This window comes from Mchenga conophoros, linkage group LG1, assembly GCF_057382185.1.
Source record: "Mchenga conophoros isolate Kocher_MC1m ecotype Shallow Benthic linkage group LG1, M_conophoros_male_GT1.1, whole genome shotgun sequence".
In the NCBI taxonomy this organism is placed as follows: domain Eukaryota; kingdom Metazoa; phylum Chordata; class Actinopteri; order Cichliformes; family Cichlidae; genus Mchenga; species Mchenga conophoros.
In genome coordinates, this window is record NC_140526.1 from 32057635 (window position 1) to 32080373 (window position 22739).

General features: G+C 39.5%; 1 protein-coding gene across 24 annotated transcripts in view; it reads left to right on the forward strand.

Annotated features, from left to right (window-relative positions):
- madd (MAP-kinase activating death domain) overlaps nucleotides 1-22739 on the forward strand; it is a 55146-nt gene that overhangs the window by 18840 nt on the left and 13567 nt on the right. For 4 of the 24 annotated variants that reach the window (XM_085275471.1, XM_085275558.1, XM_085275476.1 and 1 more), the window contains 24 exons: nucleotides 237-368; nucleotides 511-624; nucleotides 776-856; nucleotides 3060-3116; nucleotides 3837-4009; nucleotides 4133-4368; nucleotides 4460-4616; nucleotides 4748-4851; nucleotides 4936-5141; nucleotides 5370-5623; nucleotides 5864-6003; nucleotides 7880-7981; nucleotides 8327-8368; nucleotides 9712-9771; nucleotides 13114-13222; nucleotides 13358-13544; nucleotides 14395-14545; nucleotides 14860-15063; nucleotides 16444-16494; nucleotides 17795-17898; nucleotides 18121-18204; nucleotides 19100-19258; nucleotides 19610-19730; nucleotides 21991-22053. In XM_085275471.1, the coding sequence (XP_085131597.1) occupies nucleotides 237-368; nucleotides 511-624; nucleotides 776-856; nucleotides 3060-3116; nucleotides 3837-4009; nucleotides 4133-4368; nucleotides 4460-4616; nucleotides 4748-4851; nucleotides 4936-5141; nucleotides 5370-5623; nucleotides 5864-6003; nucleotides 7880-7981; nucleotides 8327-8368; nucleotides 9712-9771; nucleotides 13114-13222; nucleotides 13358-13544; nucleotides 14395-14545; nucleotides 14860-15063; nucleotides 16444-16494; nucleotides 17795-17898; nucleotides 18121-18204; nucleotides 19100-19258; nucleotides 19610-19730; nucleotides 21991-22053 (3091 nt within the window). Of the gene's footprint in view, nucleotides 1-236; nucleotides 369-510; nucleotides 625-775; nucleotides 857-3059; nucleotides 3117-3836; nucleotides 4010-4132; nucleotides 4369-4459; nucleotides 4617-4747; nucleotides 4852-4935; nucleotides 5142-5369; nucleotides 5624-5863; nucleotides 6004-7879; nucleotides 7982-8326; nucleotides 8369-8753; nucleotides 8772-9711; nucleotides 9772-13113; nucleotides 13223-13357; nucleotides 13545-14394; nucleotides 14546-14859; nucleotides 15064-16443; nucleotides 16495-17794; nucleotides 17899-18120; nucleotides 18205-19099; nucleotides 19259-19609; nucleotides 19731-21990; nucleotides 22054-22739 lie in introns of all 24 variants that reach the window. The other 20 variants (XM_085275566.1, XM_085275480.1, XM_085275528.1 and 17 more) reach the window with 17 other exon arrangements.

Below are 22739 nucleotides of genomic sequence, written 5' to 3' on the forward strand. Positions count from 1 at the left end.
TGTTAAATATCCATATGTATATAACGAAAATGATTTTTTATGGCTTTAAATTATGAACAAAGAATGGAACATGGCTTCAAAATCAGAGTCAAATCATACATCAAAAACCGTCAAGTGGTGGAAACGTATCAGGGTGGTGAGAACCAACTAAATACAAAATTTGTTGCATTGTAACGCTCACTTTATTAATCTTCTGCATGTTGTATGTTTTTGTTTTGTTTTTGTGTTTTTCCCAGGTCATTCTTCAGTCCCGAGATTATAATGCTTTGTCTATGAGCGTCATGGCCTTTGTGGCCATGATTTACCCACTGGAGTACATGTTCCCAGTCATTCCCTTACTGCCAACATGTATGGCCTCTGCTGAACAGGTGAAACTTAGTGTTTGTAACAGATACACGTTAAATAAATAAGTCATTTCTCTGTGTATGTGTACATTTAAAAAAAAAAAAAAAGGTGTCTTTTCATTTAATAACAGCTTTGCTTAAATGAACATTTTTCTTCCTTTGGCAGCTCCTTCTTGCTCCTACTCCCTACATTATAGGTGTACCAGCCAGCTTCTTCCTCTACAAATCAGACTTCAAAATGCCAGACGATATTTGGCTTGTTGACCTTGACAGCAGCAAGGTCTGTATAACAAGAGCTCCTTCTCATCTTGGATTTTCTATTTTATTATATTGTGGTTCATTTACCTAATGTTTATTGACTTGCACAAAAAATTTGTTTTTAAAAAGCTCAAATACATTGCAAAAATTAAGACTGCTATGTTTGCCTTCAGGTTATAGCACCTACCAATGCAGAGCTTCTACCACCTCTTCCAGAGCCTGAAGCAGGCGAGCTTAAGAAACATCTAAAACAGGTAATGTATGCGATTTGTTTTGATTCCTCTTAAATTGTTATGACTATAAATTTGTCTGATTCTGCTCAACTGTGGCAGCCATATATTTGCCCCAAATACAGTGAGACTAGCATACACATGAGCATTTCACAGAGAAATTTCTGGAACCCGGGTACTTCTCTGGACCGTTAAAGTTTAATCCCATGATTGCTAGTTAATCCCATTGAATGTAAAACTTGTCTTTCAGCAATGTGAAGAGTAGGGGCTTCCTTCTTCATCAAAGTTGTATGTACTGTAGATGAGTGTGGGGGCATTTGAAACTGGTTTTGTAGTGCACTAACATAAACAAATTTTTCTTTTTCCCTCTGTTTTCTGTGCATGCTCTAGCTTTTGGAGGTAAAATCAGATGCTAGGTCGCTGCTACCCAAAATAAATACTTAGTATTACTGGTAGCAACTAACTTGGCCTCTAACCTGATTATCTAACATCAGAATCTGGTTCTGATTCATGGAAATACAGCACATGTCACAAAATCCGCTCACGTCTTTAATGTAATTAAATATATTTATTTAAAATAATTAAAAATATTTAAGCTACCAATATGTGTTTACTTAGTGTGCTCATTAGCCAGGAAATGTTTGCTATGGCTAATTCTTAGATGGCATTAGCTGCTGATATTCAGAATACCATGCATCCTTATTTTCTAATTTATGTTATTACATTTTGACTTTACTTTTTTATCTCTCCTAGTTGAACAGCTACACTATTAATATTCCAAAAGATATTTATTTACAAAAGATACTGACTACCTATTATTCACTTTGTAATCATATGTTTAATATGAGGTATGAACAGCAATAGTTGTTTTGTAGGAAATATCAGATCATAATCAGTAAAGTCATTGAAAATGTAACCAAAACTAATCATAATAATGATAATAATCATAATATTTTTGCAAAAATAACCTTTTTTTAAATTTAAATTAATAAATTTGAGTCTGTAGGCAATCTGCAGTCTGTAATCTGATGTTGATATTTCATTTTAAATATGATGGTGTTCATCAGAACTGTTGTGCCACCCTTGCATTCATGAAGCAAACACAGACCACAGCTTTTTCAAAGATCCAGTTAAAGTCTTTGCACATTCATTTAGTTCATTCTACCTTGAATCAGAGCCAGTCTGTTAGCTGTGTGTGGTTAGCATCCCTTTCCCTGTGTGCGGGCGTGTGACCGAGCTGCTTGTGTGTACTTGTAGGAGTGTGCAAGGCTCAGTATAGCTGTTGTATATCCGGAAACAAGTTCACAGTGTTAATATGAGCAGTGGAGAAAATGTCACTGAATATGGTTGGAGTGATTATCTGAAGACTTTGATGCCATAGCAGAGTGCTACTGATGCTACAGTCTCTGAAAATACTTGCACTTGACCGTTGAGTTACTGAGATAAACTGGTTATAACAGCCAATAATTTTTTGTGTACTTTTGCAAGGCTGGTTGTATTATTACAACTTACCTGACTTTTCTTAAGGACTAGAAGTTTATATACTGCTTACATTTTGCTACAGGTGCTTTATTGTGCAAGTATTTTATTTATTTGTGAAAAGATCTGCAGTTTTCTGTGTGTCATTACCACTCCATTGTAACCACTGGTTTGTCCCAGCTGGTCACCATGGATGTCCTTCATGTATCTTGTAGTGGCTGGATTTTGTAGGTGAACTCTATTATTTGGTCATGTTATTGTTTTTCCTCTGTTTTTGTTTTTCTGTTTGTCTTTCACATCAAACATAAAAGCATTTCCATTTTTCATCTTTCTGTCTCTCTTGCTCTGACTTTGTCACATGTCACTGTCACTCAGTCTTACTCTCCAGGCTGTTCATCACTTTTTCAAAGCGTGCACAAATGTATATTTTCTTATCTCCTTTCTTCAGTAAAAAGTAGAATTGAAAATGGAAATGATAAAAGAGCAAAGCCTGTCTGATGTTGCACAAAAAAAATCAAGAGGAACCTTTTCCCTCGTGATTTTTAGATCTGTTTAAATTACAAATATTTTTATTTCCTGTCAGCAAAAAAAATCTAATAAATAGGGAACTGCTGTTGAAAGGAGACAAAGAAAAGAAAAGGGCTACGGTGGTGACCCTTCCGTCATGTGCTGTTCCAGTGTCAGTCACAAAGTTGTCATCCCAGGCCTTCATGTGATTCTCCTCGCATCTCTCTTATCCCCTTCCTAGTGTCTGGTTAGGTTGACCGTGATCACCCAAAAGCAGATCTTCTCCTCTGAGAATAAGGTTACTTATTTCTCCTCCTGTGGAATGTGCCATGCCCCCTGCACGGATATCTTCTCTGTCTCACATTATTTTGCTTGTCACTTCTACTTGTTTCCTATTTTCAAGACCAAAAATGCATAACAGCGTCACAGAATGTTGCAAACCAGTGTTTTGATACACTGCTTAGCTCTGGCTTGAGCATGACTGAATGTGCGTGCATCTAATCTTGGCATCAGTGAGTATTCTCGTAATGAAAACACGATCCTGTATGATGAAGCTGATCACTTTGACAAAGTTAACATTCATCCAGACGCAGCAACTAAATGTTCCATTATGCTAAGCTAAACATTGACTCTTGAGTCTGCAGCAGTCCCCTCAAAGCAAACTTACTCCCTCCTCTGCTCCTCCTACTCCAAAGTGACACACCCACTGCAGGCATCAACATATGGAAACCTCATCCTTTAGCTGCTTGAAGTAATGTAATGGCGTGGGACTCTGGTAAATAATCTAATATTAGCACAATGCTAAGCAGCAGAATTGCTACCTATAAGAGCCATTGGCTCAACAATCAAATCCCCTTTTATTTCAATTCTGCCTGCCAGTCTGTCCAATTTAAGTAAAGAAATTTATATTCCAACTAAATGTTGATGCCAAATGTGGGTGTGGTCTATCACAATGCTGTGTTTTTGTATTCAGAGCCACTGCTGTGTTTGTAATTAATGTCACCGGTACCTGTTCTAGGCTTTGACCAGCATGAGTTTGAACACCCAACCAATTCTCAACCTGGAGAAGTTTCAGGAAGGTCAGGAGATGCCCCTGCTCCCACCTGGACGAGATAAAGCTTCGCCGTCATCCACCGAATTCAACCCTCTAATTTATGGCAATGATGTCGATTCTGTGGATGTAGCTACCAGGCAAGAATTGAACTGTCAGGGTTTATCAGCATCTGTCTGAGCTTCCGTTAACACGGAAGTCACACTGATCTTAATAAATAAAATTAAATAAAAAAAATTAATTAAAACTTCTTTGTCTTGCAGGGTGGCCATGGTACGGTTTTTCAACTCTCCAAATGTTCTTCAGGGGTTCCAGATGCACACTCGCACTCTGCGCCTCTTCCCGCGGCCAGTGGTTGCTTTTCAGTCGACGTCTTTTCTTGCATCTCGGCCAAGACGCTCTACCTTTGCAGACAAGCTTTCTCACACCCAGGCCGTAGAGTTCTATGGAGAGTGGGCTCTCAATCCCACAAACCTTGCCTTTCAGAGAATCCATAACAGTAAGACTCATTAAAGATCATAATAGGTTGTCTTTTATGTGAGTATGCATTACAGAATTTGTGTTGAACTCGTTTGAATATCTCTCTTTAGATGTGTTTGACCCCTCCTTAATTGGAGACAAGCCCAAGTGGTATGCACATCAGCTGCAGCCAGTGGTCTACAGAGTATATGATGGAAGCTCCCAACTGGTTGAGGCTATGGCTGGCCCGCTGGAGGATGAAGGCAATGAGTCTGACCCCACAGACAGGTAGGATTAAACCAAGGTCTTTCTGTTTAATCCAGTTCAGTCTACTATCTGGGTTTTTGTTTAATTCTGCCATATACTAGCATATTTTCACTTTGATTGCTGTCGGTTGTGATAAATTCAATATGTTGCAGCGGCAGTGACAGTGAGGCTTACGACGACTCCAGCTCATCCTATTCCTCACTTGGAGACCTAGTGAGTGAGATGATTCAAGGTGACATCCAGGGAGACACACCAAGTATGTGGTTATTTTGCCCAATGATCCACTTTGACCACATTCATAGCATTTCCTCTGTTGTAAAATTTAACTTTATTGTCTCAGGCTTGGACCCGCCTACCCATGCAGCACTGGGAGATGCTAGTGAGGTTGAGTTTCAAGACTACCATGACTTCAGGGAAGGGCATGGCCCTGAAGGCCCACCCAGTGGGGACGGACCTGCTGAGCCTTCTGATGGACAGCCTCTTCGCTCAAGCTCTAGCACAACTGCAAGCTCAAGCCCCAGCACAATCATCCAGGGGGTCAACCATGTATGTGATCTTTCTAATTCATTTCAAGATTAAATAGACTTGTGTAGATTGGTCCTCTTTAACCTTCTCTTCTTTATTTTTTGATGAACTAAATCTCCTTTTGTTTATGATAAGTGTGTACAAACTGTCTTTATCTGTTGAGTGTGCATCTTTTTCAGCATGATAGTTGTGCACATTGAGGAACATTTACAAAATTCCCTTCTTATGTGTTTTCATGTGTTTTTTTAGGAGCAAGGGGAAGTACCTGAAATTGAGGCATCAGCAAGCGCTGCTTTACAGAACCCCGTGCCGGGATTGGCCAATCAGCCGTTCCTCAGACCTGCAGCTGATGCTGGTCTGGTGGAGCAAGCCAACAAAAAGCAAGAGTATGACAACCCATACTTTGAGCCTCAGTATGGCTTCCCCTCAGAGGATGACCCTGATGCAGAAGAGCAAGTGGAATCATACACCCCTCGATTCAACCAGAACCTCAATGGCAACAAGTGTGTTAAGCTTGTTCATCGCTTGAATGAATGCATTATCTTCATTCAAATGGGCTCTCTGACCATGCAATGATCTCTTTCCAAACCTAGCATGTCAGAATACTCTCTTCATTCATGGTCTTGAATCTTTGGTGGTGTTATGTTATACAGTGTGAATGCTGGAGGGTTACCAGTGGTGTATGTATATTTTCCCGTGTCGACGATGCACTGTAATGTCTTTTCACCATTTTATTTCCGTAGGGCACAGCGTCCTTTACGCCCCAGTAGCCTTAGGCTCCCAGGAGAGTCCGATGGGGAGGGAGACTCACGTAACAGTTCACCAAACTCCACCATTTCCAACAATAGCAACGATGGATTTGGAGGACTCATGTCCTTCGCCAGTAAGAACATTTAAATATTATTGTATTGTCGGCTAACCTGAGGCAATATAATGTGATTGATCTGAATATGGAGAAAAAGCAACTGTATGCTAAGATGAAGAACATGTTGCCAGCAGTGCCAGAAAGACCAGATAAGGTTGATGAGATGAGTTAAATTAGGAGATTTTGTTTCTATATGAAATCTGTTATTATGTGACATACTTTATTTACATATTTGCTTTTGGTTTTACTTTTTAAGTTCAAGTTTCCTCGTTTTACCCAAGGCTTGTTTTGAGAGTAAACATGTTTTACCAAACTTAATGATAAGAGTCAGCGATGTTAAACAGAGTTTTTGCAATATAGTCTCAAAATTAAATCATTACATTTCAAGGACATTTTTGATGTTTATGTCAATAAACGGGAAAAAACCTTCTATTAGCAGCAGCATTATAGTGCAATAATAGTGACAGCATTATATACAGCAGAAGTCAAATGTAAGCACAAAAGTAGCGTTTGCACCATTTTCCCTGGACCTAAAAATAAAACCGCTTGTCCATCACAACCAACACACTGCTTGTGTTGTTGTTGTGCTCAGTAGGGAATGTAAACATATGGTGTCGCTATAGTATTGATATTGAGATATGGCATTTATATATGTCATAAAAAGTTATACCAACATTTTGAAGAAGGCAGGGTATGTCACAGCCTTTGGTGATGAAATGCTATGGAGGCTTAAAAACAAGATGAAATGATGATGTAATAGCAAAGACAGTATATTTAATGTGTGTACTGTATATGCATATGATATGGGTCTGCATAAACACAGATATAAACATTAGGGGTGCAACGATACTCGTACAGTGCTTTCGGTTCGGTACGCATATGTATCGAACAATTCAAAATTTTTAATTTATTTTATCAACTTTCCTTCTGATGATGCTGTCTGTGTTGAGCACTCAGTGGATCTGCGCTCAACAGTGCAGCCTAGGCGGAGTAGTCGAACGCAGATTCACTGAGCGCAGGGCAAGCTAGCGAGACAGAAGTTAAGCTCTCCTTGCAACATGGCAAATTGAACCTCCCCCACCCTCATTTAGATCTGGCGTTTGGAACCATTTTGGTTTTCATGTGACGTATGACCCTGAAGGTAAGCGCGTCATGGACTAAAGTAAAACAGTATGTTGGATGTGCCACGCAATGCTCAATTACATTGGTGGGAACTAGTGTGTTAGCGCAGTTAGCTCGTTAACGTGTTGGCCGTCCAGCCCTATGCACGGGGCGATCCGCGGTAGCTCGTTAACGGAGATTTGCTGTGTTGTGGCTTTAATGTCATTTCAACGAGATTAACGCTGACAGCACTAGTGGGAACACAACGAATATGACTGCACATTTACTCCGACATCATCCTAGTGCAAGTGGAAGTAGACAAAAACAACAAGCACGCATGCTACAAACTTTACCCGAGTCATTTAGACAGCCGTTATATCAGGTCCCCATAAGGAGGATCATGTGCTGTTTAATATGCTGCCAAGAGTATAGCCCAGAAGAAGCGTATAGTATAGCTTTTATTTTGGAAAGAGCCATTCCTCTGTAATAAACTCTTTTCCAAAGATGAGTGATTTCTCAATCAGATTTATTTATTTTTATTACTTTGTTGTTTCAGCAACATTAAATTTAAAAACTGTACTTTTGAGTTAAAATATATATTTATAATTTTAATAAATGACAAATTAAAAAGGCATGAACATTTTTTTTTTGTATCGAAAAAATATCGAACCGTGACACCAAAGTATCGAACCGAACCGTGAATTTTGTGTATCGTTGCACCCCTAATAAACATGTTGGAGGAGGAATTCAAACACAAAGCAGTATTTGATTTTTCTCATCACTCCTTTTACAGGCAATCTCTACAAGAACCACGGCACAAGTTTCAGCTTGTCCAATCTTGCCCTTCCTAATAAGGCAGCAAGGGAGAAATCAACACCGTTCCCCAGTCTAAAGGGTAGGTGGCTTATGTGAACACTTAGTTGTTCAGTATACTTATCTGTTCAGCGTGGTTTCAGCGGTGATTAAAAAAAATTGTAATATATTTTGTGGGGATATGAAAAGACCTAAAAATAGGAATCGTGGGGGGGAAAAAATGATTTTGATACATTTTTTGTTCATCACTGGCTTCATTTACTCAATTATACAATTTTGGATGCTTTAAATTACATGCTATTCTAATTCAATTTAAGTTTTTTATTTTTTTATTTTTTTTACTTTTATTTTTTATGTTATTGACTGATTAATTTACTTTCCTTCTCTGCCTTTCTTTTCTTTTTCTAATTCGTTTTGGGGTAAAAAGAATATTTTAATTTTGATATTGAGGAGGAAGTGGAGCAAGCAGGTTTGTAGAATTTGCTTTTTTTTGTAGCCTGACTTTCCTCCTTTTGGATTGGCAAACATATATGGCACTATTTAAAGGAGAATATTGAGGATGTATGAAATAAATAAATTTCTCTCAAGTCAGAAAATCCACTCAGAAACAGAGTTCACATTATTTTCATGGTCTTGTGCAGGTTGTTTTTGCAGAGATGAGCAAATTGAAATTCTATAATGAATTCTGTTTAGGCTGGATTTTCACTTTAGCTGAGAGAAAAACAAAATAATATAAAAAAAAAACAAAAAAGGTAAAGCATGATAAACTAACTCAATAGCTCCACACCATGTGGAATAGCTGCCATAGAAAATGTTCTGTTCCTTTGATTTTGATGTGTTTTGTCTTTGTCCAGATTCCCCTGAAAGCCCGGGTATGTTATGTCTGGTGTGATAGTTTGTAACCTCTTGAATAGGCATTTCTTTAACCTTGAAGTGACCTCTGCTTATCTTTATACCTCTTTTTCTTAGACTAAGACACACTTATAACACCACAGATCTAAACCCCTACCTTCCCCTTTGTTTCTTTGCCATCCCTCTTTGTGTGCCTGTTGGGAGTCTTCTTGATGCACTGTGACGCACACATTTACAGTCAAAAGATTTTTGACTATAATCTGTAATTGGTGTGGCATCTGCTCATCATTACCGCTAGAGGAAAAATGTCAAGTCCTTATATATATATAATGGAGTAACATTTAAGTCTTTGAATGATCTGTTTATCTCCCACTGGCCGCTTGTCTCTTAAACTTTTGTGTTGTTTGCTTGTTTGGTGGCGTTTTCTTTTTGATTTAATGAACTATTTAACAAATATGATTTTAGATTTGAGTATTTTACTGCTTTCTATTTTGGTTTGTTTTTAATTCTTGAAACAAGATAATCACTTAGTGATAAATTCCTTCATGCACATGTTCAAAAAGAAGGGACTCAGTCCATTGCACTAGATTTACACTGTCTATGTTGAACTGTTCAGCATTATTCATGTGGTTCAGGCTACTGATGTGTGCACAACAAAGTATGAGCTATACTCTGCTCTTACTTGGGTTGTAAATGTTGAACATCTTGCTGGCATTGTTCATTTTATCCAACATTTTCAGGGTCAACACCATCATCAGTACATACTGTGTATTTCTCTTTTCTGTCTACCCTTTTTTTTTTTTTTTTTTTCCTTCAATATTTTTTTTTCTATTGTTTGACGCCATGTTGAGTGTGCATGTGTGTTGTATTATGGGTTGATGTTCAGACTGGTTGTGTCTGGGCCGGTGTCCCTCTCTCTGTCCACCTTTTCGCGGCACTAATTCTGGGTTTTGTGTGCAGTATTTGGGCTAAATTCTCTAATGGAGATAATTACAGAGGCCGGCCCGGGGAGCGGAGAAGGTGGGTTCTGCCCTTTTATCGCGTGAGCTGCATGCTTCTCCAAGCCAGTCAATTACATCTCCCAGCATTCCTCGTGTCTCTCTCCATTTCAGTCACTGTGTTTGTCATTAAAGGTCCAGTGTTGTCTTATCGCACTGCCATTCATAGTGACTGTTCTTTCTCAGACTAACTGTTCATGCCACAGTATGTTTAACCTCATCTATTTCACTAGCAATATCACAAAATGTTAAAACAAATGAGGATATTTTCAGCAATCGCAGGGAAATGAGAGCAATATGTTATAAAACTATTAAGCCCAGAGAAGCAAATGAAACACAAGACGGATAAAAGGATGTAAGAAATACATCACATGTGTAGGTTGTTTTACACCTCAGCTGCAGCACGCTTCCTGAATAGAGCTACTGGAACTTTGACCATAGCTCTGGGAACACCAGTAGTATTATACAAGAGCACATTACAGGACTTGAGACTGTTGCATGCAAATGTCCATAGTCACATTAGTCTCCTACCTCATATTTGGGTCAGTTTTAGGGGCCACGTTCTCAAATAGCTCTGCTTTGAAAGCAGCGGCCTGGAGGAAACATTGTTTTTGCCATGCTGGTGGCCTGGGACAATTTCTTAATTTTTTAAAATTGATCTGGTGGTTTCTGTTACTACATTGGGCCAAGGTATAGTCGGCCCGGATGGAACTCCATCATCTGTTGGCATGCTGGCTGTGGGCAGGTAAAGTGGAATTTATTGTCCAGCAGGGTTAGCATGTTTGCAGTCTGCTGGCTCTCAAAGGATGGCCCGTCTGCCTACAGAGATCTCATCAGAGGGAGGCCACTTTTGCCTCCCTCTGATGAGTGCAGGCAAAGTGCAGAGCATATGGTACAAATGGTCTGTGGCCACTCTGTCAGACAGACCAACAACAGAACAAATCAAAGTACAGTACTGACAAAAAGGACAGCATGTGTTAGCTGGCATACTAAACTGTACAAAGAAACTACCTTACTGCATAGCTAAATGGTGGGATGTCCCAGCCTATGGTGAAGACTCATGTTCAGGGTGAGGTGAAGCAAAAAGGCAGTTAGTGCCTGGTGATGGAGAAGTTGGCTAAGCACACCTGCCTATGGATGGATGAGCTGGCTACCCTATAAAACATATCGAAACAAGAAGAGGTGTTTGAATAATGACTGTGCAGTAGAGCTATATGCAGGCTGTACTTTGCAGTCACCAGCCAATCAGAATATGTGTAATGAGAAAAGCTTCCCAGGAATAGACAGGGAGGTGCATCGCAGGGGGAGACATTGAAACTAATGCTAGGAATGAGAACCCACTGATTCCTTTGATAATGGTGGGGCAACCAACTCTGTCACCTGATCCACAAATAATATCTTAACTATAAATCATATCTTAAAATTATGCCTGTTATATTTTTACAGATTTATTTCATTTGTATCATGATGAATCAGTGTTTCTGATTTATTGACAGAATTTGTTATTCCACCTGGCTCAGTCAGTGCAAAAATCTGACCAATCATTGTACCCTGACCTGCTTTTACAGTTGTATATTATTTCCAGGCTTCAGACTGGTATGCAGATTGATCTCACTTCCAGTTTATTTTTCAACTCAGGTCTTCCGAGCATTTTACCCCTGTTTTCTAGCTTCTTTAAGAAGCCACAAACAAAAAATTATGAAAGTTGAGTCTCTGGATAGAGAAGCTGAGTTTCCAACAAGCTTCTTTTCATTTGGCCTCAGACTTATCTGTTCATATTCATAGTGGACAGAGTCCATACAGTCTCCACCCTCTTCCTGCTGCAACATTCATCATACTTGAAAATTCCCCGTGTTTCAAGTGCTGCTTCAGTTGCCATCCCTTCCACAATAAATCATAAGGAAAACCGAAATTACAGCTATGAGTTATTGGTTTTCAGACTAAAGCATGCTGAAAAATTCTTCTTGTGCAGTCGCAGCATTGATCTCCAATAAAACTTCAACAACAGAAATAAACAATAGATCTCCACTGCCATATAAAAGTGGAAGTAAACAAGCTTGTGATGAAAGGAAAAAGAAAGATTTCCATCCCCTTCTTTTTGGGGGATGCTCCTCACCCAGCCCAGTCTTAAAAACTGCTGAAGCTTGATGCGCTCCCGCGTGTTATGTTTGTATGTGTGGTTATAATGGACAGCATCCTTTCATATTGTTGGTTATTGCTGCTACAGCATGACTGGCCATTTTAGTTGCAGATGAGTCAAAGCAGAGTTTCTGTGTCGGAACCAGCATGCTCTGTCAGCAAATGAAAGGAACCTTTGACCAATTTTAGAACTGGGCCACCAGACTGAACACAATGTCAGGCTTCCTCCACTTATGCCTATTTCTTGTTATTTCTATGTTACATTTATAGTGAAAAAGCTCCATTTAATGCTTTTTTTTTTTTTTTTTTTGGTCAGTGTTGTGTTTGAATAATTTTTACTGGAAAATTTTTACTGGAATTGTTAACTGACATAACCGAACAGGTGTGCCGCACATTAGTATTTAGCATGAACGCCGGCACATACAGGGTGAGTCGTAGAAGGAGCGGGTTCTATTAGGAAAGGCTCTTTGAAATGTGTAGTTTGAGTCAACACGGTGTAGCTGGAATAGAAAAACAATAATAAAATATCAGATCAGTGGAAGTTATTTTGTCTGAAATGGCTGAATGTGTAACAGCGTTTAGGTTTCTTACACACAGTTAGGTAAAGGTTTAAAATGGATGGAAATTGCAATACTTGGACTTGAATCATTTTTTGATCATTTTATACTACAATGATGAAATGATTTCCACAGTCCTAACATCTACTGCATTGTGGTATCCATCCACTCACGTCTTTATTTTCCTTCATGCATGTTATCACTGATGTAGTTTTGCTACACACTGTCCTCCCACTGACCTCAAATCACTATTCTGCTAATGTGTGATGCCACCACCAAGAGCACCATTAGGACTCCTGTGTGTGTTTGTGTGTAGAGAGCAAGAGAAGAAGAGTGTCTGCACCATGTCCCTGTTTGATTTGTCCTTCACTTCTCCTGTTGTAATAATAGACTCTAGCAACGCCAGTAATTTGTGTGTTCAGCAGTAGATAACCTTCAGTGTTTGTCCTCTTCACAAAGTGATGTAAACTGCTTTCTTTCCTATCTGATGTTGAATCTTATAAAAATCTGATTTGAAAGCCCCCCCGGATTACAATTCCTGGTTAGCAAGTGCCTCTGTGTGAGTCTAATCCAGTGCTCCTCTGTGTAGCGAGCTAGTAGTTTGTAGTTTATGTGTGTTATTATTTTGTGATGTATTAGAAACATAATTATCGTGGTTGTTCTTCCAGGCGCACGCGCACCTCGAGCACTTGTTGACCAGAAGTCTTCAGTGATCAAACACAGTCCGACTGTGAAAAGAGAATCGCCCTCTCCTCAGGGCCGGGTAAACAACACAAGGTAGTAAACGATTTTAGATTAAAAGTATTTCTTAATTCTTTTGTATTTGTTAAGCTAAAGGCTTTAGATTGGATGCATTTTAATTGTTGTGTAATTGCTGTTTAGTGTGACTGAACCTGTGTTATGTCCATTCAGTGAGAACCAGCAGTTCCTTAAGGAAGTAGTGCAGAGTGTTCTGGATGGTCAGGGAGTGGGCTGGCTCAATATGAAAAAGGTGCGCCGCCTGTTGGAGAACGAGCAGCTTCGTGTGTTTGTGCTGAGTAAGCTGAACAGAGCCGTCCAGTCGGAGGAAGACGCCAGGCAGGAGATCATTCGGGATGTGGTGAGATCTTTGTTCTTATTCATTATTCCATGACAGCGCTTGCCTGTACCAGGAGTATTTTTAAACCTGGGCTATATTTTCTCATTTTGTTTAGTCTAAATGATTAATCTGGACAAAAACATTTGGAATTGGTCCAGTATTGAGCCAGAACAATATAGAAGGAAGTTCTGAAACAGTATTCTAAGGCTCTGCTGTGTTTGATATCAACCTGCCAGGCTTTTGCATATACAGATGCAACAAAATAAAGCTAACCACAGTTCCACCACTCTGCAGCATGTTAAAGCACTTATCTGTTAAAAGTGCTTGGCTGTAGGTTTTCTTCTCCTTTTTCACTAGCGGTCGTTATTTCGTTTGAAACATAATCACTGCAAAAAGTGACAAAAGAACAGCTTTTCAATAAGAGTCCTAGCCCCCCATAATGTATACATACATTAATGTATAACATTATGGTATCCTTTCTGCCCTCTCCACCCATCCCTGGTTGGTACTCTTTGAGTTTGAGTGATGGTCCCACCGTTGGCTTCCTGCAGCTGCTTCCATCACACAAGATTTTCGAGAGCAACTTATCCTGAATGTTTTTATGGTGTATAAACACTTAGAAGAACAGTGAACTTCGAGGATTTTTTTTAATTTTCAGAATATAACTATTGGAATAATAATTCCATGAGATTATATATTATATATGAAGTGTTTCAATCTGGGACTTGTTCAAAGTATTGTTTGCCTTTAATAACTGAGACTTGTTTAAGGTTTTGAAATGATAGTCTTTGACGATGGAAGCTTGTAGTGTTATTTGTATTTTTCTATTCAGTTTTTCAGTAGAAACCATGTTACTGTGTTTTGTTTCCAGGAGGTGAACAGGAAGGTGTACAAAGGCATGTTGGACATCTTGAAGTGCACCGTTTCCAGTCTGGAGCACTCCTACACTAATGCAGGCCTCGGGGGAATGGCCAGTGTATTCAGCCTGCTGGAAATAGCACGTACACATTATCAAACCAAAGGTATGCCTCATGCTTTTAACACGGAGGAGTGGAAATGAGTGAGTTAGAGGATTTATTTATTTACTTTTACTTTTCTCAGCTTGTTTAAGATTCTTTGTGCTGAGGAGTGTAACGGCAGCGAGCCTGTGCTACTAACACTTGTCCGTCTTTGCACTGTTTATATTAAGCTTTGTGTTGCATGTTAGACTTCGAAGCACTAAAAGTGTGATTTTTCTTACTTTTAATTGATTCCCAGTTTAACCCACCGCCTCTTTTGTTTTTGTGTATTTTTGATGACCTCTGTTTTTGGCCCCTTAATTTCCGTAACTCGGTAGACCCAGAAAAGCGCAAGCGAAGCCCCACAGACAGTGCTGGCAGCCCAGGGAGTAAAGAGAGTCCTTCTGGTCGTATGGAGACTGCCAGACCTCAGGGCCTTCTGAATATTCCCCACCTGCAGCTGCCACACCACACAACGGGCAAAGGAGCCCGCCATTTTGATACCCGGAGTCTGAATGAGGAGAACTTTATTGCCTCGATTGGTGTGTACACCACTCCAGCCCGGTTGCATGTGCACTGTAAAAATCCCCTCCCCCTACAAGCTCATCACCCTTAATACCAGTCTCCCTCCCCTCCTCCAGCCGTCTCAAAGAAAGATCCCCTCACTTGTTCCAGACTCAGATTCTTGCAGGGTAATAATATTCCACACATTTTGACTAAAAATAATCGCAAGAGTGGGCAGCCAAACTAAAAAACCAAAACAACAATAATAACAATAATGTTCTGCTTAGATGATTTTCGAAATTCAAATTCAGAATGAGGCCTTGGTTGCAGACATGATGAAAGCCTTGCAAAGTGTCTGGAATATATCCCTGTCTTTCAGCCTGGACTGCGTGTGCTTGTCTCCCTTCCCTTAAACATCTGTGCCCCTGTTTGCCTCCTTCCCAGAGTTCTGTCGTTAGCCTCTCGGCACCTTGAATGCATGTCATTGTTTTGGTCTTCCAATACGTAAATCTGCAGTAGTGGATGAGGGAAACCAGAGGTATGCGCATCAGTAGTCGAGACTACCCTCACTGCAGGTTTTCTGCAAGGCGTGCTGTAGAAAATAGCAGCTCCCTTTGCTCTCAGCATGGTGGGTGGAAGAATCACTCCCCAGTAAACAGTCCCAGTAAGAATGCAAATGTCACCTAAGAAGCTTTTCTATTGGTCCAGATGGAAGTAAGTGGAAAAATCTTTAATAATCTCTTCAGGATTTCAATTTCCAAAAGTTATTCTGGGTCTGTATACAGGGGACTTTCTCAGCTAAACCACCCTGACGCCTCTCCTACCCATACCCCCTTCTTTTCTTGTTAGAAGCTGCACCTTCAATTCTACAGAAAGCTGTGAGACTTGCATCCTGGCTTCTGCAACTGCTCCATTTCACATGCTGGCTAATCGGCCTCTCAACCTCATCCCATGCTCTTTTCCAAATCATCCATCTCTCTCCCTCTCTCGCTCTCTTTCTATCTCCTGATCTCTCTCTCTTGCTGTCTTACTTGTGCTCTGGAGAGCCAGACAAATGCAATAAATGCAAATCAGTGGCCTGTAATTAGAGCAAAAGCTCATTCTGACGTCACTGTGTGGCTCTCCAGGACTTTGTGCCAGGAACTACGGGTGTGTTGTAATGTTCCCTTAGTAGCTGTTACACATGATGGATTCAATGTAAAAAAAAAAAGTTCTTTTTCTATTTTTTAAAATGTTCCAGATTAAAGCAGAGCTACATGCAAACATTACAAAATACCTTCCGTCAATATTGACAGATTCTCAATGCTTACTTTGTTTTGCTTTTGATTTTGATGCTCATCCACCATACATGCCTTTTCAACCAGCTCTCTGACTCTCTCTCTGTCTTTCTCTCCTTGCTTGCAATGCATCTTGGGTAGAATTGTGGAGCAAGCACCAGGATAAGCAAAAAGCTATGGAAAAACAACAGAGTAAGAGACTTTTCACACACCCAAAAAAACCCAACAAAAAAGGATTAGGGTGTTCAGCTGCTGACCTTTTTTTCCTGCTGCCTTCTGTCTACCTTTTCAAACTTACCAGGATCTTTTATACATGAATAAATAAAAAAGAAATGAAGGAGAATAACCCAAGAAATATAGTTACACAGGTCTTGATTTTACTCTTACAAATAAAATGTGTATCAGGCTGTTTTTTCTATAAAATAATTAAGGCTAAAGCATTTTACACAAATACAATACTTTTAGGGAAAAGAAAGCATTTTATTTTCAAAAATGCCTGCTGTGTTTAATAGAGACTGTTTCCAAAATCTTGTGGAACTTAATTGACATTTTAAAAAAAAAAAAGGGGGAATTTCAATATGTCATTTTGTTTTACCAGTGTGTTTCTTTTTCCTTGCAAACATGCATTATGATGAACAGAGATGAATACCTGCTGCCCTGTCCTCCTCTTTTAACTGTATTCTTTCCAGTTTCAAGTGGCTTGCTGTAAACTGTGTGTTTGCAGCCAATATTTCACAGGTACACTTAAAAGCCTTATGAAATGTTAGAAAAGTTAAACGTCACAAAATCACGGGGGGGGGGGGGGGGGGGGAATGAAAAAGGAACAAGGAAGGGTCAGGATGTACTCGTCACCATCTGCACCTGCGGAGGTGATGGAACAAATTGCAAATCACACTTGAAACAGAAAATGTCTCCTTTACCGTCCATCAGTTTGTCTGCATGCCTAACTGCCTGTGTCTGTTTTTGGTGTAACTTGGGCCACATTTGCAGCATTGACTGAGACTTAATGTCACACGCTCTGGCAGTTTTGTTTTCATTTGTAACTTTTTCCCAATTTTACTGCACTCTGCTTGCCCCTTCTGTCTTTTCTCTGTCTGGTCTTGAACAACTTAAGCTGTTTTTTTTTTTTTGTTTTTTTTTTTTCATTATAACACCAGTATTTTATATGGAAAGATAAAAATAAAATAATTAGAACTTTTTTTTTTTTAAGATGCAGGAATTATTAATTTTTCTTCTTACAGTATTTTTCAGCTAGAATGAGGTTAAGGCACCAAGTCTTTGATACCAAACTTTGATAAGCTAGTGTTATACTGTATGCTTTGCTGTGCACAAGTGCAATGCAATGTTTAAATTGAGGCTTTGGCACTTCAGATGGATGTAGCGTCAGTGTCGCTGTGCTGTGCTGGCTTTGAGTGAGGCGGCTCTGAATAAGGTAAGAAGGCAGCGTAGTTGTCTTCATGAAAATGTGCTTATAATCATGCCTATTTTGCAGGGTCAGAAGGAGCAAAGCAGCAGCGCCCCCAGGTGACAGATGCAGAGGAGAAGAAGTCCCAAATCAGTGCTGATAGTGGCCTGAGTGTAACATCTGGATCTCAGGTTTGTATATGCAGCACTGTGCGAAAACATGTGTGAAGCATAGAGAAGATTAAACTAGGTTTAAAATATAAAAGCTTAATAGTTCAATCTAATTCCCCAGTCTTATAGAGCCTGTAATTCTTGTAGTATTCAAGTTTTGATGTTGTTTCCCTTGAAAATACCATTACATATAAAAATACCAATGTATTGTTTTTTGTTTTTTTTTTTTCTTTTGGGTTACAGAAGAGTGACACTGAATCTGTAGCAAGCTCAGAGCCACCAATCCTGACAAGGAGCACCAGCCAGGACTCAGAGGCCAGCACAGTGGTAGGGCATGGCCAACTCAGATATTAGTCACTAAATTTCGGTTTATTCCACCTACAAAGTAATTAAAAAAAAAAAAAGAAGCAAGAAATGTGGGTGGTATGTGTTAGCATATTGTTAGCTGTAATAAAACAAACCAGTCCTCTGAGAGCTGTGACGTTGCTGTTGCTAGGCTATAGATTTAGTGAAGACTGAAAATGCCAAATGTCCTTAGATGATGAGTTTTCAGCCTCTCCATGAACAAAAGTAATTATATAAAAATGATGCAGATGTCATTCTCAAAGAGTGCAACCATTTAAAAACATGTAGTCATCATACAGTGATGTTAAGAAGAATGAAAATGGGCACCTCACAGTCACTGAATATCATGGAGTCAAATCTGAGGCTATTGGTTCTCCAGCTAAAGCTTGTAGGGCAGTAGGACAATGATCCCAAGCACAGCAGTGAATCTACAGCAGAGCAGCTGAAAAAGAAAAGAATTAAGATGTTGCAATGGACCAGTTGAAGCCCAGACCTCACTATGATTGAAATGATGTGGTTGGTCTTTATCAGAGCTGTGCATAGAAGAAATGCACATAAACCTCAATGAACAGAAACAGCAGTATCAGAGTAAAGAAGTGTGTTGTGGCCAAACTTCTTCCACAATGTGAGAGGTTGATAAAAGTACACAGGAAAAAAAAAACATAATTTCAAGGTATATCTGATTAAGGTGGTTTTTAAAACTGGTGTAGTGCTGGGTTAAGATGAGGAATATGTTGCATAACTGTTTAATTTATTTTGCGTGATTGTGCTTTTTTCTTTTTTTTCTTTTTTTAATGTTTTTTAGTAACTAAATACTCCCAAGAATAAACCTTCCCCACTTCTGTATTGTTCTTACACCTTGGTTCTTACTTTGTAGATAAGCAATAGCTCTGGAGAGACTCTCGGAGCTGACAGTGATCTGAGCAGCACAGCAGGCGATGGCCTTGGCGGGAGAACCGCCCCTCATTTAACTCAGTCCAGGGGGACTCTTTCTGACAGCGAGATTGAAACCAACCCAGCCACCAGCTCAGTGTTTGTAAGTAAAGGACTCACTGCTTTGTTTATGACTTCACAAGTTAAAATAAGTGAAAGCTTCACAAAAGGTACTGGGCCTTGGTGGGATTTCAAGGTTCAGTTGAAGTTCAGTCACAACCAGTAGAGGTTAAAACTTGAAAAAGTTGAAGTGGAAAATAGTTTTTGTTTCTTTAACTAAGATTAAACTAAGGAAACCTACATCTTCCAGCAATTCAGTGTTCGTGTTGCGTTAAAGCCCAAGTGGTGTCAACGTATTTAAATGAATTTAAGCTAGTTTTCTATATTTGCACATTTGCGAACATATTTGGGGTTATTGTAATAACTTCTGATTCACTTTGTCTTTTTTCCAAAGGGGAAGACCCATACTCTGAAACCTGGTGTAAAAGATCATTTACCTGCCTTGGCAAAGGGGCTGCCTGCACAGCCCATCGAGGACACCAGTATGAGAATTTACCTTTTCGAAGGCCTGCTGGGTAGGCTCCTGCTCTCTTGTTCTAAGGCTTTCTCTTACGGTTTGCTCCAACAGCTGATGCTTGGTAAAAACTTGCTTTCTGTTCTTTGTTGCTGTACTAACAACTTAAAATTGGTCCTTCCACTAAAGTAAAGACGGAAGCACTTTCAGTTACCCCTTACTTACTTTAACTTACGCAACTTCCTAATTTGGTTTGCCAGTTAATGTAATCACAGTGAACTTTCACTAATTTGGGAGTTGCTTATAATAGAGCAAAGCAGAAGTCAGACATGTGATGATTTAGGATTATGTAATGTTTTTTTTTTTTTTTAATTTCTACAATTCCTCCCACAGGGGAATTGTAGAAAAAGGGCTGGCATTTATTTTTACATTAAACATAAAATATGCATTTACACACAACATATTTGACATAAGATAAAACAAAAACAACAACATGAAATCCGACATACCTGATAAAAAAGGTAAAAGAAAGAAAGACCTCCAAGTAAATAATTTGCCCACTCCAGCTCCTAGACCAAATACAAACAGTGGGGAAGAGGGTTAGCTCAACCCACCACAGCTCCCAAGCTAGCAAGGAGTATATATTCATGCTAGCATTTATGGCGCCTAAAACACATTTATGATACACACATACTACACACTTATCACATCTTACAAAAACAGGCTTAATAATGACAATAACTGAACTAACATCGCAATCATAAACATTAGGGTGGCTAAATATGAATTATGTGTGTTTTTAAGGTGTTGGAAAGAAATGACACCCACCTCTCCCACAGGGGAATTGTAGAAAAAGGGGAGAGGCAAAAGGGGTACGCTGTATTTATAGTATTGCACCAAAGAAGAAGAAGAAGAAAAGAATGAGGAGGGGCTCTAACTGATAATGAACACAACTACAGGCTTGGAGGTCCTAAAAGTCAGGTATAAAAGGAGCAGTTTGGGGGTTTAGAACACATTTTGTGTAATTATAACAATGTGATTTATGACTCTGTTACATGTGCACGGTCATAAAAAAGTCAAAATTGTATGAACAGGATGAAATATCTCTTTGTGAAAGACGGAAAACACGATTGTGGTAAAAGAGTCCAAAAATCATCTCCCACCTCCTGCCTCGACCTTGTGGCATTTTCCACAGTGGTGTAGGTGAATTTACGAGGGTTTAAGAAAAGAGAACAATATGACAGCTGATTCCTATTTCAAAACCTCACGTCACTCAAGGTGTTCTTGCTGTGTTGTTTCCACCAGCTAAAAAAATATGATAAACATACACTGAACAAAAATATAAACGCAACACCATTGTTTCTGCTCCCACTCGCCACGGGATGGACGCAGAGACCCAAAACCCACTCCAGACACACAACACAACCATCCCTCCCAAACAGTGGCCACAAACCAGTCCAGGATTATGTAATGTTAAATGCTACAAACCAGTAAACTACAGCTAAAGGTTAAAAGCTGTTTTGTTTTGTCTAAAAAATAAAATAAACTGTGAAGATAATTGTAATAATAGTAGTAGCCCACTACATGCCAGTATAACAGTTTCAGTGTTCTCCATTGATTCTTCAAGTGTCTGGAACGCCACTGAAGGCTCAGACATCACTCCTCCAAAAAACATTCCCTCATTTGATGCTTTCATCATGGTGGTTCAGAGTGCTGTTGACTTTGGACTCAATGGAGTCCAACATCTCCATAGATATACATTTGGTTACAATTTTTGGTGACTTTATATAAAAGCGTATACAGATATTTCTAATTGTGAAGCCCCTCCCACAAGGCCTTATAGCTGGAACAATTGTCATCTTTGATCACTCCCATTATTAAGATAGAAATGCTTTATTCTCTGCCAGGTTTTTCCTTTAATTTGTCACTCCTTCCTAACCTGTGCAAATGACTAATTTTCTTTGCTGAAGGTGGCACTTGTCTGTGACTTTTTCTGAATGACTGTAATTTAGAACACCAGAAAAAATGGTATCTAACTGTGACTCTGTGTAACAAAACAGAATGTCAAACTAAAGTAAGAACGTAAGATAGTGGCTCATCTCCTTGAGTGCTGTTATAAAATAACAAGCCAGCCAAGTTCTAGATCTGTGAATATCTGGGCTTGCTTTGTCCATTTCTCCTTGTTTTTGTTCGTCTCGTGTGGGTTTCGACCCGCTCCGCTTTTGTTGTTGCCATTAAACCTACTCACCTCTTCGCCTAACCCCCTCCTGCTTTTGCTGCTTTTTTTCCCTCCTGCTGCTCCTCATGGGGAATTCTTCCAGGCCGTGATAAGAGCTCCGTTTGGGATCAACTAGAGGATGCTGCCATGGAAACCTTTTCACTAAGTAGGGCTGATCTCTTGCCTTTGCCCTTTAATTCCTTTGTGTTTGTGGAGCGTATCCACGGTTCACCCCAGCTAGCTCTGTGTTTAATCTCCGTGGGGTTTTCTTTTTTCCTTGCACATCTGTGTTAAACATACAGAGGGGTAGAGCATGTAAGCAATAGGAAGATGTCTCACAGGAAGATCACAGTTAAACTAGGAGCTTTTAGTTAATGTTTCTTTGATTTTTCTGTTCACAAACATTTTCCCTCTAACTTTTATTTTAACCTAACAGCCTAACATTTCATGGGTTTGCACACTGAATGAGTGTTACCTTTAAGTGCTGGTAGAGATGTAATTACCAGCTGAACACACTCAAGCAACCAGCTGATGAGTGATACTGTTAAATGTCAAGATTCCTAGTGACCAATTACCACATTGTAATAGGGGTGAGAAAAAATGATGTAATGGAAAGTGAAAGCAACTAATTTGAGGCTAAAGGGGGGAAAAAGCTCCACTAACTTGTTATTTTGGAAAGGTTACAAAAACCGCACTCAAAAGCTGCAGCAGACAACACTGTACCTGCTGTGTGTGTGTGTGTGTGTGTGTGTGTGTGTGTGTGTGTGTGTGTTTTAACCAAACCATTTTGGTTTAGTTTTCATTTGACCTGTTTTGATGTGCGCTTAATTATGCTCATCCAAATGTTCCAGT